This window comes from Paramisgurnus dabryanus, chromosome 19 (assembly GCF_030506205.2).
Source record: "Paramisgurnus dabryanus chromosome 19, PD_genome_1.1, whole genome shotgun sequence".
NCBI classification, from domain to species: domain Eukaryota; kingdom Metazoa; phylum Chordata; class Actinopteri; order Cypriniformes; family Cobitidae; genus Paramisgurnus; species Paramisgurnus dabryanus.
In genome coordinates, this window is record NC_133355.1 from 32,637,950 (window position 1) to 32,656,547 (window position 18,598).

Consider the following 18,598-nt stretch of genomic DNA (forward strand, 5'->3'; position numbering starts at 1 on the left):
ATATGCAATGACCTGTTAGTTTTTTATTTTCTTTTGAAACATTAAAAGTTTGTTCTCTCTACCAGCTTTAACTCATATGTCACAGTACAACACACCGACACAAATTATTTAGATGCAGCACACAACTGGACGTTTCACAGAAGACACAAACACAATGACTGTACTCATGACTTTTATTGTAAGTTTACTTCTTCTTGGACACACCCACAGTACGACCACGACGTCCGGTGGTCTTGGTGTGCTGACCACGCACACGCAGACTAGAAAGAAGAGAAAAGAAAGGGTTACATAATGTATGAAATTAAATTATGCTTTAAAGACACAATGATTAGTTAGTGTCAGTCTGTGCTGTTGGTGCAAATACATCAACTATAACCCTACACATTCAGAAGTTATCCTGCATTGCACATTTTTGGCAGGCATCAAAGCTTGAAGTTGATGATTGTGAGAGAATCCCCAAGTGAAAAGCTTGGTGTGCATGTGTGCTCGCTTGCGCCCAGTGGCTCACAGTCCAGTCCAAGAACCCACTGCGCTGCACATTTTGTATCTCTCCCTTATTTAACACAGCTGATACAAATCATCAGTTCATTAGCAGAGATCTCATTGCATGAAATGCATGAGCTGGAACACACGGCAACATCGAAAGCTTGAGTCCTGAATGGTCTGGGGAATAGGATTATAGTGAGTCTTTGATCCATTACTCACAGTAGATGATGGTAATGCTCTTTCAAGAATGCGAGCAGTCAATAAGCTCAAGGAAGAATTTAACAGTCTCAGATATACAAAATGCACAGAGCAGTGGGCCACCAGGACCATCACCTGCTATTCAGATGGAGCAACATTTACTACAAAAAGTGGTAGTTGAATGACAAGATGGGCCATATCACAGGCGATATGCCCACCATAATAAATGCGGAATTTGCCACGATTGTCAGTGAACTACAGCTGGGTGTAGTAAATGCTGCTACATCTGAAAGCAGCTGATGACGATTTACTTCTAATCACAAAACCAGCTTCACTGATTAGATGCGCAATGACAATCACATGTGAATGTGATTCCTACGTTGGGGAATAGTGTTATTTACAGAAACTCAATATACTGCCCAGCCAGGTTAAAAAGTTGGAAGGCCAAATCCTATCCAGTGTTATGCGATATCCTAACAGTCGGGATTTGTGCACAGCTCAACCGTATCCACTGTCTGATTTGTGAACTAATGACTCCTTTGAGCTATCTCTTAATTCCAGAGAATCACCTCACTGTCAATCTGTGTATAACAGACACAGCACCTCAAAAACTATCCCACATAAACTATCCCACATAATCCACAATATTATGAAAATCATTTATTTTAAGACATACTGTCTTCTAAAACACCCATGGATCTGTTGGTACAGCATGGGTAAAACGACAGTCACATTTTAAACCCCTCTGTGTCAGATGATTTTCATGACATTTCTGGAGAATAAATCTGATGAGCACCGACTTAAAGATATTCTCTTTATCAGCACAAGTTAATGAAGGATGTTTAGTAGATGGTGACACGTGTGCGTTTAGATTGACACTTACCCCCAGAAGTGACGGAGACCACGGTGAGCCCTGATCTTCTTCAGTCTCTCCAGATCTTCTCTCAGTTTGTTGTCCAGACCGTTAGCAAGAACCTTAAAAACAACAAAAGACACAATGACACTTAAGCTCCTTCATCTTTATTCAGAACTTCCTTCAAAATGTTTTATTATGGAGGACAACATTTAAAGCTGTTCAAATTAGCAAAAAGACATCTACATTCAACGATTATGATGCTAAATGGGTGCAGTTTCTGTGTGGGAGGAGCACACAAGCTGCATTTTCGCTGCTTTATTGGCCATAAATACGTCAAAAAATATCCTCAACCATTTAGGTCTTAAGATAAAATTAAACCGTTGGAAAAGCAAACGCATTGTGTAACAGTATATTGTGTCCAGAGTGACTGACTTTGGTCTTAAAGGAGAAGTTACCCAGTTTTGCCCCTGTCTGTCATTCATGTTAATCAAATAACATTGAGAAAAAAAAATCTCTCAGTGCTCTTGACTAAACCACTTTTCACATTTAAGAGTAGATATAATTATTATATTTATTTCATAACTGACTGTTTATCTTCAGAGAGCTTGAGTTTAGTTTGTTTAGGTCTTTTTTTATGCTTGTATACATTTTTTGTGAGAATTATGAAAATTGTATGCCATTAAATATTTCAATAACAAAAATCTTATTAAAAGAAAACTGATAAATATCATTATCAAGATTGGTCATATTGCCCAACCCATAATGAGAAGCATACGGTATTGTAAATTCTAGATAAATGATCAAAATATAACAGAGCTTTGTCATTTCCAATTACACGTGTGTTATTCTATAATAACACACAAATATATTTATAAAGAATGAGTTTCCAACCTCTCGACTGATACTCTTCAAGACTAGTATCGTTTAGTCCTATGTGTGTGAACATCAGAGTACTGGAACCGATCATAAACACACTACAATCGTCTTTAACCAGCCACAAAGTTTAAGGCATCATCCATTCAGGAATGATGTAAAAACAAGTCTTAAATCGTACAAATACTGTAAATTATTAAAAATATGCTTTAAAAACCATCCTCCATACATACCTGACTGTATTTTCCATCTTTAATATCCTTCTGTCTGTTGAGGAACCAGTCAGGGATTTTGTACTGGCGAGGGTTCTGCATAATGGTCACGACTCTCTCAACCTGTATAACCACAAATACAACCATCAGTAAACTGGTTTAAATCCCAGACTCTAGTAAGACCACACTTTCAACACACACCTCATCTTCAGTGAGCTCTCCTGCTCTCTTACTCAGGTCAATATCAGCTTTCCTCAAGACCACATGAGCGTATCGTCTTCCAACACCCTGCAAGAGAAACAGTCTGATATCACTGCATACCCAAGATGACTTTACATCAGTTTGTTTACTCTGTTCATTTACTCACCTTGATGGCAGTTATGGCGAATGCGATTTTACGCCTACCATCGATGTTGGTGTTGAGGACACGGAGAATGTGCTGGAACTTCTCTGGAATGACAAGCGACTGACAAAACACAAGAAGATCACAATTTAATCATGAGTGACATCACAGCCATTCAAACACACACTCAAGATTTCCTTTGTAACAACATGCCTTCTAATATCAGGTCTCACACTATTGTTAATGATCCATTTCCTTGACAAATGTGAGGCCAGTAAATTAAAATATATTGATTATACAGACGCTTCTGCAGCTAACCAGACAAATGTGTGAGCTAACCTGTTCAACACAACATACTTAAATCAACGTGTAAATTAACGAAGCTTAACTAAAAGTTTAAACTACACAGCGATAATTGCTACGGTAACTGCGATACACACAATACCATAATATTAAATGGTCGTTAGAATTCCTACATTAGTGTATTTGATAGCATGCTATAAAATGTTAGGATAAAGTTTACAAATGCCATGATGCTTTAAATTTATCCGCAGCAACGCTAGACTGTAAGAGCAGACTTGAACCCGCTCGTTCCCGCGACACTTTAAAACGTTAAATCTACACCGCATATCACACAAATGATACCCAAAATATCAAGTTTGTGATTTAAATGTGACATACGTTACATGACGGCTAACATATGAGCCGTAAACAACACGATGTTATAAGATACAGTGAAGCATTTTGAGGATTTCATTTTCAACTCACCATCTTGGACGCTGGTTCCACACAAAGAGGAAGTGATCACGTTCTCGCGAGACTTTTACCACCCGCACGCAAACTGTGACCGGAAGAGCTTCCGTCAATGTGTATGTACACTTCTGACAGAAGCATTAACTGATGGAGACGGGTTACATGAAGTGCCTCTAACCTAAAATTTGTAATTCAGTACATATTTGGAAGTGTTTACTTAAAATAATTTTCTTGGTATTTTATAGTCTAAAACAAATGAGTAAATTTTTTTTGTAATTTATGTGGAACAATATCAGCAGAACGCAATTGCTGACGGGATTTGTAGTTTTTAATTGACTACAGACGCGATGGCGGAATCGCGGGTCGCTGATTCGATTCATATTAACGCAGCTCTTGATTCGGTGTCTAGTGCGATGGCTTATTTACAGACTGAGGTAAAAGCTTTCATTCATTTCGTATCCGTATAGTAATGTATTAAACTGAACATGTTTAAAACGCGTAGACACACAACACAGTTGAACCCAGCTGTCATTATAATGCGTTGCAAATGTCTGTTTACAAGGCGACAGGACATTATCACACACAAAAGTACCTTCATATGTCATCATAAAGCAAGGTTCTCACGTCTTTTTAGTTTATTTATTATTTAATTATTTGTAATTACGCGTTTGTTTAAAATGTCTGTCGCTCAGAACAATGTTTAGTAAAGCCACAGTGTTACACCGTGTTTCAGGGAAGGAGTAAGATAGATATAGATTAGGGAGAAAGTATTTTAACATATCACTATTTGTAAGTATCATTTTTACTGTATGTATGCCTAAACTGGAAGTGCAGCTCTGTCAGCAGAAGTACAACGTTTTTGGTTGATGTCTTGATGTGTTTGATGTGTTGGTAGAAATCCCAATCGGATGATCTTCCTCCTCTTAACCTGGGCGATCTGGACCTCACCACAGACGAGTTCATTCTGGATGAGGTGGACAGTAAGTCCTCAGTACTGAACCTTTTTCACTTCAAGACCCAAAACAATATTTGGACCCAACAGTGTGCTAAACCCTGGCATGACTAGACAGATGTATATTCATTACAAAATAAGAAATTTATAGATTTTTGGTTGTTTTATCTTGTTTTAATGCCCATTTTGGTCTTATATTCAATGATTTTAAGTCATATTAAAGTGCCATTGAATTGATCTCTAAGGGAAGTGGAGTTGTTGGATGAAAACATTTGTTTATTCTCTTCACAGTTCACATTCAAGCAAATCTTGAGGATGATCTTGTAAAGGAGGCTCTGAAGACGGTGAGATGCATTTATATTTCTGTGTGTGATAGGACTGCACAATATGTGAAAACATGCGATGTAAAATATGAATGATAGCTCTATTTTTCAAAAAAATGAAAGAAAGGAAAAGGAAACTCTATTTAATATAATAGTTCTACTAAAGAAAGAAGAAATGATTCTAGAATGAATTTGTAGGGAATTACATCTTAATGGAAAATAAAGTGGTTGTAAAAAGCAACTTGTGCTTTGCATTTTTCATATGGCAAATGAACTTTTGTGCTTATCATTTTGTCATATACATACAACAAACATTGGAAAAATTAAAACAATATGTTCAATAAAGGTCTAGACGTTATGGTCCCTCATGTTACACCAACAATGAATCTGTGGTAAGTTCTTGACAAATAACTGCTAAACAAGGCTTTACCACCACAAATGCATCATAAGTTGTGTACCACAACATCACTTGTTGTTTTTTGCCATTTATCACAAGACACCATCTGCTGGGGTTGGCCCACCACAGGTTGATCAAGCCTGGCTGTGTGTCACATGGTTAGGTACTCGCCTTAGCTGACCAGTTGGCATCACTAATAATCATTAATAATATGAACCCAATTATTACATATATTCGGTTACCTTATTACACTGCATGTGACTTTGGCACACGTTTTGGTGTTGAAATGATATATTGTGCAGCCCTAGTGTGTGATGTCATCATCTTTAATGTGGTGATGCTGTTGTTGTTGTATAGGGTGTGGACCTGCGACAGTATTCCAAACAAGTGGAGACAGAACTGCAGCGCATTGAACAGGCGTCAATCAAAGACTGTATCCATCCACACATTACTCTCTTCTTACACCAAACAATCTGACAAAAATATGTCTGCATCACATTTCACTCAAACACAATAAATCATCTTTTGCAGAAGCCAAATGAAGCTAGTTCTACAACTTTTTGTTGCATTGAAACATCTTTTTTTTCTCCCTAAATTCTTATCCAGACTTACAGTAGTACAGTAATGTTTTACTTTTGGGTTTTTTGCGATTCTGACTATTTTTCAGTGGTAATAATCTTGCATTACCGTAATGCACCCATTCGCTATAAACCGTTATACAGTTGTTTATAAAATTGTAATCAGCACAACATAAATACCTTACAATTTCAGTTATATATTGATTCTTTGCATTGCCGTATTTTAAGTTAAGTTAATTTTTAAAATAATAATGTCCTAATTCTCCTTAGGCCAAGTATGGTTTCTTTACCTTTATTTTGATTTAGTGTGGGTGACGTATATATTGAGATTCAAATCTTTATTTGTTATTCAAGTATAATTTCTCTTGTCTGTTTTAAGCATTAATATCTAAAAAATGTAAAGCATTTAAGGATCAAGTAACACTTTGTTTCACAGTTAACAAGCAATGGTAAGAGCAAGTACCATAAACTAGTTCAACCGGGATGAGCAATTAAGATGTAATGAAAAGTTGATATATGATTACGGAAAAGCCTTGACATCAGCTGGTGTAGATATTAAAGAGAGTCAAAACATTGCCTCTTTACACAACCAGATCACAGCCTGTGACTCTATACTGGAGGTGAGTATATGAATGATTAATCGCGATTCATACTAAAAATACCTATCTTGATTCTGAATGTTATGCACAGCTCTTTCGTGTATTATGGCTAATTGATCAGTAGGAAGTCCTTATCAATCTAAAATCAGAGTATGAGTTGTTTAAAACATGCATTTGAAAAGCATAAATCGTCAAACATAAATAATCATTATAAATATTCTTTATTGAGTTTCTGCACGAGAGCTAGGGTGGCCATTCGTGCCAGTTCCGCCGGACACGTCCCGAACATGTTTTTGGGTTCGTTCTCCGGAAGTCGCGTAGCTCGACCGCATACGTCATCGAGGTTCTCACATTTCAGTTAAAATACATTAGAAAATTAAGATTTATTTCTTTTAAGACATACAATCATTGTAGTTTCAGTCTTACCTTGAAATGTATTAAACCCGAAATATTAAACCTTGATGACGTATGCGGTCGACCAACGCGACTTCCGGAGAACGAACCCGAAAATATGTTCGGGACGTGTCCGGCGGAACTGGCACGAATGGCCACCCTAACGAGAGCTCCTCTGGCTTTTGAATGTACCGGCATTTCACCATAATTCATTGAGAAGCATAGCAAACATAATCGCACGATTATTCGTCCCTGCCCTAAGTCAAGGGTCACACGTACGGGTTTCACACCATTGTCACTTGAAACCCAAATACACAAACAATAACTTTCTATAATATGACTGTCAAACTGAGATTCTGTCTTTTTCTCTCCAGCGTATGGAGGGCATGTTGAGCAGTTTTCAGAGTGACCTGTCGTCTATCAGCAGTGAAATCCAGACACTACAGCAGCAGTCTGTCAGTATGAACATGAGACTAAAGAACAGACAGGCCGTCCGCAGTCAGCTCAGCCAGCTGGTGGATGAACTGGTCGTTCCCAGCACCATGATCTCGTAAGGATTAAGTGTGTTTATTATGAGGAAATGCTTTACTTCAGGGGTCACCATCCTGGTCCTGGAGGACCTGTGTCTCTGCAGAGTTTAGCTCTAACCCTAATAAAACATACTTGAATCACCTTAATTAGCTGCTTCAGGTGTGTTTGATTAGGGTTGGAGCTAAACTCTGCAGAGACACCGGCCTTCCAGGACCAGGATTGGTGACCACTGCTTTACTTTTTCCCTGTATATGAGAAGAAGAGTGTATATCTTTGTGTGTTTGTGTGCTGCAGTGTGATTTTGGACAGTCCTGTCACAGAGCAGGAGTTTCTGGAACAACTTCATGAACTCAATAACAAGATCAACTTTGCTAAAGAGCTCAGCTTCAGAGAGACCCTCGCCTGCTCAGACATACAGGACATCGTAGATCGCCTCAAAATCAAAGTAAGAATGAATGTTTGGTAGAAGATGGTTAAAGGTGAATTCTGTCATTTTGTCCCTCCAGCACAGGTGTCTCCAACCCTACTGGTGAGCTACTGTCCTGCAGATTTGAGCTCCAACCCCAATCAAACACACGTCCCATCTCTGTTAAAGTATTCAAATGTCCATACCTTCCCATAACAAAAACTACATACTTTTAGGGCATAGTAGGCGAATTGGGATGCAGGCAAGGTTGCTTGATAATTACAGACAGGTGTGTTTAAAACTAAAGTCTGCAGGATAGTAGCTCACCACAATGACTTTTTTCAAAAAGATGTAAATTTTACTTTAATATTTTAATTATTTGGTTATGTGAGAAAAAGAAAGAGTGTGAGTATGTGGCATTAGGAAATCCCTTGTTTAATGGACATCTACTTTGTTTTTAAAGGCAGTCTCAAAGATCCGTGAGTTTATTCTGCAGAAGATTTACTCATTCAGAAAACCTATGACCAACTATCAAATCCCCCAGAACACATTGCTCAAATACAGGTACTAAATTACTCGCTACTAAAAAACACACGGCACCTAATCTTTTATTTACAAATTAGCAACCCTGAATGTGAGCATTAAATATAGTGGCTCCCCTTAGCAAATTATTGTAATGTTTTTTTTCTCCATCTCGTCATTTTCTTATTTCTGTTGCCTGAGATGCACAAAGCTGACCAATACGGAGTCAGCTTATTTAAAATATATATTATTATTATTATATGTGTTTGTATGGTTCTGGTCATATGCAGGTTCTTCTATCAGTTCCTGTTGGCTAATGAGAGGTCAGTTGCTAAAGAGATCCGGGATGAGTACGTGGACACCATGAGCAAAATCTACTTCAGTTACTTTAAGTCATACAGCGGTAGACTGCTAAAAGTGCAGGTGAGACATGAGCAATAATGTTACTCAGGAAAGCAGTCACGCAGTCGACTTGTTTGTTTCACGGAGTTACAGGCACTTTGTCACTAACACACACAGTGTATGTGTAAGTCTGAACATGCTCTAAAATTATAAATATTGATAATCTGGGTGTCTTCTTTAATGTAACAAAACAAAAGAGAGTTTATTATACTCTCATACTCATATTTATTATACTCAATAGCAAAAGAGAATCTGTGGAGTCTGTGCCTTTTTAGATATTTAGCTTCTTTATTAAACTATAGGACAAGGTCCGAATACACAAATAAAAAGTCCTGCATGTGAAGTGTATAGACAACTTTTGTATCAAAAAACACATGTAATATTAAACCTTTGAAAGAGCGGGTAAATGAAATGAAACCAAGAGCACACCAGTATATTTCACATTTATACTTCAGACTTATTCAGCCCTACATGTCCTTTGATAAAAGCTTGCTACAAAATGGTCATCAGACATATCTCTTGTGTCTTCAGTTGTTTACTAGAATACTTTACTGCTAATGAAAATTTTATTTCTGGCCTCACTTGAATTTAATATACATATAAAAAACACTGAATGAACCCACACTGTTTTTAGTCTCTTACATCATATATAGATTCATGTGTATTTCTTTCTTTCTGCCAGTATGAAGATGTAGCAGACAAGGATGATCTAATGGGGGAGGAAGACACTGCCAAAAAAGATATCCTTTAAAGCACGCTTGATAAAAGTCACATAGAGTATTAGCATACATACTTTAGGGACATTATCTCAGGTCTAAAGACAAATACGTTTGGTTTCAGTAATACAGTGATAGTGTGAGGGTTACTACTGCCATTTCACACATTTTGACATAACACAGTTAAAGTCCCAATGTGTGTGAAACTCAAGTTTCAAACATCACCATAGTCCAGTACAGACATAAGTCACTGCAACAAAAAAAGAAAAAGAAAGACAGGATTTGATTCTAAAGTAAAAAAAACAATTTCACTTTCAATTTCACTTTCAATCTTTTCACCAGTGCTGGACATTGGGGCCAAAGGAGAGAGCATCATCAATTAAAATCCCCAGATACCTATACTTAGACACAAACTCAATTTCTGAACCTTGAGACGTAGTTATAGGCAGACAATTATTAGGGATTGATTTGGATTTAGGAAACAACATGAATTTTGTTTAATCAACATTTAAAACTAGTTTTAATGCAAATAAGTTATGCTGAACAATATCAAATGCAAACTTGAGCCCATCTATGAAAAATACATTTGTTTAATAAATATATAGGGCCAGATTTACTAAACAGGGCAAATTAGCATGCAAGCGCAATTTAAAAAAATACAGATTGGAGTGCAAATATCTGCGGGTTATTTAGTAAAAAGGCACAAATTAAATAACACACACGCAACAGCTGATTTCCATAATGACCAAAGCAATCTACTAAGAGCAGTGCAAATTAGTTCAGGGTCACAAATAAGACTGATGAGATAACGTGTGATGCGATTGAGTTCAGCACCAAGGACTTCACAGCTAACAAAGCTATTGGACACCGAAAAGTGAAGGTTTACAATTAGTTCTGAAATGCCTGGTATTGTGTGACTTCTCCTAGTGACTCCTATTTTATTTACTTCAGAAAAAACATGGCTAGGCAAACAATATTTTTGAATAATATGTTCATCTGGCACTATATATAAACATGTTAAAACAATCCTTTGCATTGTGTCACACACTCTCTGTCATCTGTGACGCCTCTTTTTTTTGCAATAATTTTAGCCATTTCAAGCACAAAGTAATTGCTATTTTGGGCGTTAAATTATCGCGAATATACCAGGCACAACACACATTTGTAAATCACATTGCGTGAATCATTTAAAAAAAATTGCGTATGAAAGGGAAACTCCTAGAAACGCATATGCAATAAGATCAGTCACAAAAATTACTAAACCACACCTTTTTTAGTGCTAATGATCCTATTCAGTTTATATTCATGATGTCTGAAAATGGCACAGATAAGTACACTTAGACAATCTTAAAAACATCTAAAAAAGATTGTTTGATATATTTAGTAAAAAAATTAGTGTGTTATAGAGCTCTTTAAGTACATTATGAGAGTGTACTACTTTATTCACCTGGGAAGCGCACACACACAAACCAAGAGCTGAAATCAACATCACCATAACAGAAGTGTGTTTTTGTTTGTGAGGGTTTTTAGGCTTCCCATTAAACTGTGTACGCCTCCAGGAGTTCAGCTTTTCTTTAGAAAGTATCAGTACAGCTGGCCTGTGTTTTATAAATCTGATCAAACTAAAGTCTCTCCGGAGATATGAAGGGTGTAATACTAGTTCATAAGTACTCAAGATTAACATGAGATGAGCAGAAGTATGTGATCTTTAACGGCAGTGCAAGTTTTTTCTCGAAGCCGTCTTTGAAGAGCAGGAACACAATCTTTACTCTTGGTCAGCGGGGTGCAGTTTTGAGTCCGGTGGAGCTGGAGGGTCCCATTCTGATCCCACACGCCGCTCAGAGAGGAGAATGCAGAGTAAGACATCACTGTCAAATCTTTTACTTTCTCTCTGCTTAATACTGGGATTAGTCAGTTGAACAAACCTAAATCAAACTAGCATTACTCGTCTCATCTGGAGGACAAAGTACATCTACTGTAGAGAGGACTGTGTATGATATCTTATGATGATTTGGATGACGTTGTCCCCCCAGTACATTAGGGAAAAACACATATAAGTTTTCACAAATCTCTGACAAACAGCACCTTAGATAGCACTTACATTTTCCCTGAGGAGACCGAGAGATCTGATTATTATTTTGAGTCTTGTAATCGCATGCTGTAAAACTGCAGTACCTGGAGTTCTTGATATGTGAGAAATGAGCCATATAAGAAACACCTCCTCGCTTTATTCTCAAAACATTAATTTGAAGATATGCTTGCTATTCCTAGGCAGCATCTCTCATTTATCAAGGAGGGAAATCATAAGACATAGCACAAGTTGTACTTAAAAAAACAACAGACTAAAAGAGACCAGTTTATGTAAAAAACTGCAGCGAAAAGCATCAGGTTATAAAAGAAATGAAAATATATTTTTACATATGCCTTTCTCTCTCTCTCTCTCTCTCTCTCTCTCTCTTTGTCAGTACCCGTATGAAACTCTCTTCCGCAGTCAACATTACGCTCTCTTGGATAACGGCTGTCGAGAATTCCTTTTCTTGTCTGACTTCTTTATGGTGGCTGGAAACTCGGGGTTGGATCTGTTCAACAGCATTATGGGAAAAACCCTCAGCATGTTCCTGGTACAGTCATGCCATTACAAAGACCAATATCTCAAGAGATGTCTTTAATAAGTATTGTGATTCTGTGGCATTTCATTTTATACTTAAACCAACACAAGGATACTGTGTATACCTGTTAAAATAACCAACACAAAGTTTTAATGTTTGTTTAATTTCTCTTGGCCTGCAGAAGAATCTGGCGACGTACTTGACGGACTGTTACGACAGTATTGCAGTGTTTCTTTGCATTCATATCATCCTGCGCTTCAAAGCCATCACAGCCAAGAGGAATGTTCCTGCCCTTGACAAGTCAGTCTCTGGTTCTTTAAATCAGACACAATCTTTACCACACAGTCCACTGCTGTTATGATGTTTATGTAGAGGCAGACTGACAATGACAGAAGCTTCACCTGTATTTCAATGATAAATGTGTCTCAGAGGTGCATTGAAGTATAAAGGCAGTGTTGGGGTCTCAGCTGGGTGGTTTGACAAAACACCAACTAGGACAAAACAAAATTCAGATTTAAGTTTGATAATCATCGTCATCTTCAAAAAATGTAGACATTACTTCTTAAATGTAGACATTAATACTTGAGTTACTTTTTTAAAAAAGTAATGCAAGTTACTTTCAGTTTAATGGTTTTGAAGCCGGAGGAAAATAATTTAATTTAACTTAAAAAAGTTATAATTGGAGATATCTCAGACTTAGTACAAAAGCGTAATAAAATTTAGCGTACAGTACAAAGTCTGATGTTGTCAGGCTAGAATTCTTTATCTCCATGCCAAAGTAATGTCTGCGTTCTGTATGTTGTTAAGTGTAGTATGAGAAAACCAAACAGTGGGTGCTTTTTAATTTACTTGCTCGTTTCCTATGACCCAGAAACCGATCGAGCTTCACAATCTTCCAGGATCTCAAATCTTTAGAAGCACAGCGAGGAGTGAGGAGGCTTCCTTAGGAGTCATGTGTGAGGATACACAACTGTATCCTATTTACCTGACACACATAAACCTCCTCCTCTTTCACATCATCACGTCTTTAAATCATATTCAAACTCGCATAACTGTTTGTATTAATCATTAAATTATTGTAAATGTAGACTCGCTTTAGACAGTATATTCATGTTAGACATATCATATTAATGTGACAGCACTTTTGAGATTGTCTTTAAAATAAAGAGCACCAATAGGCTTTATGCCCTGCTGCACTACTTCCTGAACTTCAGCCAGTTCCTTGTTTCTTGTCTGCCATTATTGGACAAACTGATTAATCAAGGTGTGTCTGATTATTGTTGTTGTGACTACTGAGGTCAGGCACACCTGGATTAATCAGTTTGTCCAATAATGGCAGACAGGAAACAAGGAGCTGGCTGAAGTTCAGGAAGTAGTGCAGCTGGGCATAAAGCTTATTGTCTGATTCACGATTTTCCTTTTCCTTTGATGTGTAAGTGTGTATTAGTATATGTTAACAATATGCAAAAGGTACATGCACAAGTCATCATCACGAGAGGGCTGCTCAACTCAATTTAATAGTTATAGATTTTTGATGTTTGTATACTGTTGTATCTTGTTTGCTAAAGATCCTCCCATCATGAAGCAGAAGACACGCCAAAACAAATGACATTTGATGTTATTGGTGTCCCACCATATTTATATTATTCATATAAAAAATGAACATGGATGAACTAAATTTTAAGATACAAAAGCAAAAAATGATGTAACATATAAAACTTGAACTTTGAATTTGTTGAACTTTCAGCAATGTGAATAAATACAATACATCTTGATTAATACTGCTACTGTAAATACCATCAACCACTACTTAATATAGAGCTTTTTTGTGATTGATGTGTCTTAGATAAATGATTTTGTTTTTTTTTGTGTTTGTGGGCTGCAGGTACTGGGAGGCTGTGCTGGAATTGTTGTGGCCGAGATTTGAGCTCATTTTGGAGATGAACATCCAAAGCATTCGAAACACTGACCCACAGAAACTGGGAGTACTGGACACCAGACCGCATTATGTAAGAATCCTCATACACATTCATATTGACTAAAACAGTATGGACATTGTTGATTTCTGAAAAGCATTCTTTCTGTTGAGTCACTACATTTATGGTAGAAATGTTGTCTTATAGCGAGGAAGCATCTAATGAGAATCCTAGTTCTGGAGAGACTATGCTGAAACATGCTAACTTCATGTAAAAACATGTTATCTTGTTTTGACATTAACAACTATTTATAACATGTTAAAACTACACGTCTAAGCTCCACATGTTAGATCTGTCAATCTGTTTTAAATGTTAAAGGCATGCAACTTAATGTTGTCCGCAAACTTTACTATCTAGTTGTTCATCTACTGTGTCTAGCGTTTCTGCATCTTAAAGGTATAGCAGAAGATTTTCTTTTTCCGGGTGGATCATCAAGACTATTGGTCATCCCAGTTATCAATCATTCTGATGATATGTTGACGTAAGGCCGTTGTACGTGCTCGTCCCTAGGTTCGCTTTCTGCCCATTTGCACTTTGAGGTGTATATGTGTGTCGGGCTACAGCTTCAGCCATTCATTGAAGCTCGCGTTCTCACCACGTTTTTTCAAAATGTCTGACGTTCGCAAGAGAAGAAGTGTCTACGAATTGCATGACAAGAAGAGAAAGGACTATGAAGAAAGAAACAAGACCAGAGCGTTTTTGGGAGAATATTTCACACGCTGGCCTGCACTAAAAGCACAGGTTGGGCTTCCCACTGATGCCTCAGCCGCAAGGTTTCTACTCCACAGGTAAAGTTTGCCATGCTATTTGAAAAAATCAATTTAAAATCACTGCTAGTAAAAGTTGATGAAGCTATGATTAGCGATGCTAGCCCTGGCACAAGTCACAAACCACGCAGACACTGTAAACATCTTAATGTATGAGCCATGCTAGCAGCAACTTGTCAACCGAGCGAAGAGAATGCTCTCTCGTGCACACGTTATTAAGGCGTTCCCTCTCTGGAGCATGTAGAGTGTTGCGCATGTGCATTTTTTTTTTAAAGTGGAGGGGCAATTCTTTTCAAAAATTTGGGAAAATCTTCTGCAATACCTTTAAAGGGCCATTTACATGATGTCGCTCCTAAGAATGTGTGGAAAACGCTAGGAGAGTACGTTCTTGTCACATGACCTGCGGTGTGCTTGCAGCATTCTAAAAAGTTGAACACTTTCCACAAACCTTTGAACTGATTTAAAGAAATCGACTTGCATTAAAGTAATGTTTGTCAAAACTTCAAAAACATGCTATACTTTCTAGACATAGCTACCAAATTTCCTTTTAGGACTTTTAGGATGTTCTGACTTAGGGGGTACAATCTTTTATAATGCATCAAACTTAAAAGGGTATTTTTTCAACTTCAGTCAGTGTGTAATTGAGCTTGAAACATAATTATTACTTTACATTACTATGCTCGCTAGTACGATTTAATCTTAGCCGCTGTACTTACTTTGCTAAGTGGCCTAGTGGTTCATGTAGGTTGTCTACAAACCGGAAGGTTGGTGGTTCAAACCCCGGCTCCACTGGACCAAGTGTCGAGGTGTCCTTGAGCAAGACACCTAACCCCAGCTGCTCCCGACGAGCTGGCTGGCGCCTTGCATGGCTGACACCGCCATCGGTGTATGAATGTGTGAGTGAATGTGAGGCTAATTGTAAAGCGCTTTGGATGGCCATAGGTCTGTTAAAAGCGCTATATAAATGCAGTCCATTTACCATTACTAACTCCTCTGTTTGAATTTCTGTTGGTGTAGATCACGCGCCGCTACGCTGAGTTTTCCTCTGCTATTGTCAGCATAAATCAAACGTTTCCTAATGAAAGGACCCATGCGCTCCTGGGACAGCTGCAGGTAAGGAGAACAAAAGCTGTGTTTCTTTAAAGAGGAGCATTTCTGTGACCTGACCTGAGATTAATCCTGATTTCAGATTGAGGTGGAGAACTTTGTGCTGAAGATGGCGGCAGAATTTCCTTCCAGGCGAGATCAGCTGATCTTCCTCATCAACAACTATGATATGATGCTGGGCGTTCTCATGGTGAAGTTAAACACAAACATCTTCTGCTTGATGAAGTCTCTCTTGAGTCAGGTCTGTTCAGCAGCTGAAGGTTGTGTGTTTTGTGTCTTACAGGAGAGAGCCGCTGACGACAGTAAAGAGGTGGAGGGCTTTCAGCAGCTGCTGCTGGCCAGAACGCAGGTACACCATCCTGAGATTTCTGTTGTGATGATGGGTTTTATATTGGCATGTCAGTCAGTGGTGAAGGAAACTCTAGTTTGAATTTATTTGGACTCAAATTACTTGAGAATTAGACTTGTAGATGCCTAAATGCTATTGTCCAATGGCATTTTCTAATCTGATTGACAATTGGACAAAGAAGAGCATTTGGCAAAATAACAATGAAAAGCAATCGACAAATGCTTTTTAAAAACAGAATTTAAAATTGCCATTTAAATTATTTATTAAGGTACTGTTTTATTGTTTTATTTATCTATGTTTTAAATCATGAATTAAATAACAAGTTAATGTGTTGTGTTTGAAGTAAGGGTCAGAAAGATCAATTAATGAGAAATGTATGTTTTGAGTATGCCTTGTTTGTGTGTGACAGGAGTTTATAGAGGAGATCCTCTCACCTCCATTCGGAGGAATGATTGCATTTGTGAAGGAGAGTGAGGCACTAATGGAGAAAGGACAACTTGACAAATTAAGAAACGATGAAGGTAAGTGCAGTCAGTCTTACTCCATAGTAGTTTAGTTATTGGCTTAATCCAAAGTAATAAACGGATAAAAATATAACCCAAAATTAACTGTGCTCACCTCACCCATCAGTGCTAAGCTGTCACAGTGCTGCACAGCAAATACAAACTGACATACAACTTCTGTGTGACGCACCACTGCCTGTGATTGCACTTTATTGCGTCTCTACAGTGAAAGATCACATGTATTTCATCAATTGTCATAAGCAGAATAGTGTATTGCTTGTTGTTTTCATAAAAATTATCAGGTTTCATAACTAACATGATATTAACGGTACATTCACACGGGGCGTAATTGTTAACGCTTACCATTCACTTTTAATTGGTGATGTCATGTTTTGTCAACTGAATTGTGGATCCGTCGGATCGGCACACCTACCATTGCTCGCGGCAGATGTTGAACATTTCTCTCTTGAACACTTTTCAAGCGGCACCGCGTGCGTTAGCCAATTAAATTACCTTATGCAAATAACCTACATTTATGGAAGACTGGAGCACTTGTTGCGGCCACTGTGATTGGCTATTGGCCACGCTTTAGACAAGCCTTCCTTCAAGTGTTAATGCTTTCGTCCCGTGTAAATGTACCGTAACACGGCTGCTGAGTTTCTCTCTTACTTTACTACTGTTTTGCATATCAGTTTTCTAGAATGGCAACATGTGTGAAAAAAATGTGTTTGTTATACAGCATCAACCATTGTTATTGTTTCGAAAGTTTGACCTTTAGTGGTAAAATCCTACATATTGTGCATTTAATACAATTATACAAAAAGGGTTATTAATAATTATTCTGTGGTTCTCAATTTTTTTTTTTTTTGAAGATTTATTGTATTAGGAAACTGATGTATATGAGATAAGCCATCAGAATTGTTACGGCTTCTTGTTGTTGAGAAAACTCTTATGTAGATTTAAAAATCACAGGTAGTCTGAGAGTCTGTTTCATCTGTTGTCTTGGTGTCTGTAGGTTGATTTGATGGAGTTATTAACTGTTATTATGTCTCAATGTTGTAACAATGTCTGTCATACATCTGTCTTTCAGCTCGTATCAATCAGTTGGTTCGGGGCTTCTCCAACACATGGAAGCAGTCTGTGGAGGTCCTGAGTCAGGACGTCATGCGTTCCTTTACCAACTTTAAAAATGGAACCAGCATCATCCAGGTAAAAATTCATGATGGCCTCAAACCGTGTGTGTGTGTGTGCGTGTATAAATATTTAATGGTGTTGTTTTGTCTTCTGTTCACTAGGGGGCGCTGACCCAGCTGATTCAGTATTATCATGGTTTCCATAAGGTCCTCTCCCAACCCACATTCCGCAGCATTGCAGCGCGCTCAGAGCTCATCAATCTTCATCATTTGATGGTGGAGGTGAAGAAACACAAACCAAACTTCTGAATAAATCTGAACTTACCTCCGCTAAACTGACCTGAATACTTAAACGGTTTAATCTGGTTGATTTTGGGCTTGAATGTCATTCATTATAAATATGTCCCAGTAATATTATATGATTCAGGGCTTTGTTTCATATGTTTATATTTTTAGTATTTATGTTTCATCAGTAAATGAAGAGTCTCAGTTTGTCCTGTATGAATTACAAAGCGAAAGAGAGAGATAGCAGCAGATGCTTTACTGTCACTTTGTTTATGAAATAAAACATTCCCAAAATAAAATCTAATGTCAAAACTATAAAGTTTATTTTT

At 37.6% G+C, this 18,598-nt stretch overlaps 3 protein-coding genes across 3 annotated transcripts in view; 1 reads left to right on the plus strand and 2 right to left on the minus strand.

The window, feature by feature from the left end:
• LOC135735099 (CMP-N-acetylneuraminate-beta-galactosamide-alpha-2,3-sialyltransferase 1-like) overlaps positions 1 to 18,598 on the minus strand; it is a 473,227-nt gene that overhangs the window by 408,898 nt on the left and 45,731 nt on the right. The gene's annotated exons all lie outside the window — the stretch shown is intronic.
• Positions 160 to 3,838, minus strand: rps18 (ribosomal protein S18). Its single transcript, XM_065290894.2, has 6 exons — positions 3,737 to 3,838; positions 2,993 to 3,091; positions 2,827 to 2,913; positions 2,647 to 2,748; positions 1,568 to 1,659; positions 160 to 260 (listed from the first exon to the last, which is right to left on the minus strand). The coding sequence occupies exons 1-6, from the start codon at positions 3,737 to 3,739 to the stop codon at positions 185 to 187; spliced, it is 459 nt and encodes a 152-aa protein (XP_065146966.1). The 5' UTR covers positions 3,740 to 3,838; the 3' UTR covers positions 160 to 184.
• vps52 (VPS52 subunit of GARP complex) lies at positions 3,998 to 18,588 on the plus strand. Its single transcript, XM_065290889.2, has 20 exons — positions 3,998 to 4,155; positions 4,617 to 4,701; positions 4,965 to 5,017; positions 5,751 to 5,826; positions 6,524 to 6,591; positions 7,338 to 7,513; positions 7,789 to 7,939; positions 8,364 to 8,464; positions 8,713 to 8,845; positions 9,507 to 9,564; positions 11,264 to 11,397; positions 12,006 to 12,161; positions 12,331 to 12,449; positions 14,035 to 14,158; positions 15,910 to 16,005; positions 16,082 to 16,189; positions 16,283 to 16,348; positions 16,758 to 16,869; positions 17,942 to 18,060; positions 18,147 to 18,588. Exons 1-20 carry the CDS (start codon positions 4,069 to 4,071, stop codon positions 18,291 to 18,293), a joined length of 2,169 nt encoding a protein of 722 aa, XP_065146961.1. The 5' UTR covers positions 3,998 to 4,068; the 3' UTR covers positions 18,294 to 18,588.

Excerpts from the sequence above, each read along its gene's own strand:
- rps18 (XM_065290894.2), bottom strand. Across the intron at positions 2,914-2,992 it reads TCGCCATAACTGCCATCAAG|GGTGTTGGAAGACGATACGC; the intron begins GTGAGTAAATGA and ends TTTCTCTTGCAG. Across the intron at positions 2,749-2,826 it reads GAGAGCTCACTGAAGATGAG|GTTGAGAGAGTCGTGACCAT; the intron begins GTGTGTGTTGAA and ends GTGGTTATACAG.
- vps52 (XM_065290889.2), top strand. The coding sequence starts at position 4,069 with ATGGCGGAATCGCGGGTCGCTGATTCGATTCATATTAACGCAGCTCTT. Across the intron at positions 7,940-8,363 it reads TAGATCGCCTCAAAATCAAA|GCAGTCTCAAAGATCCGTGA; the intron begins GTAAGAATGAAT and ends TTGTTTTTAAAG. Across the intron at positions 12,450-14,034 it reads AATGTTCCTGCCCTTGACAA|GTACTGGGAGGCTGTGCTGG; the intron begins GTCAGTCTCTGG and ends TGTGGGCTGCAG.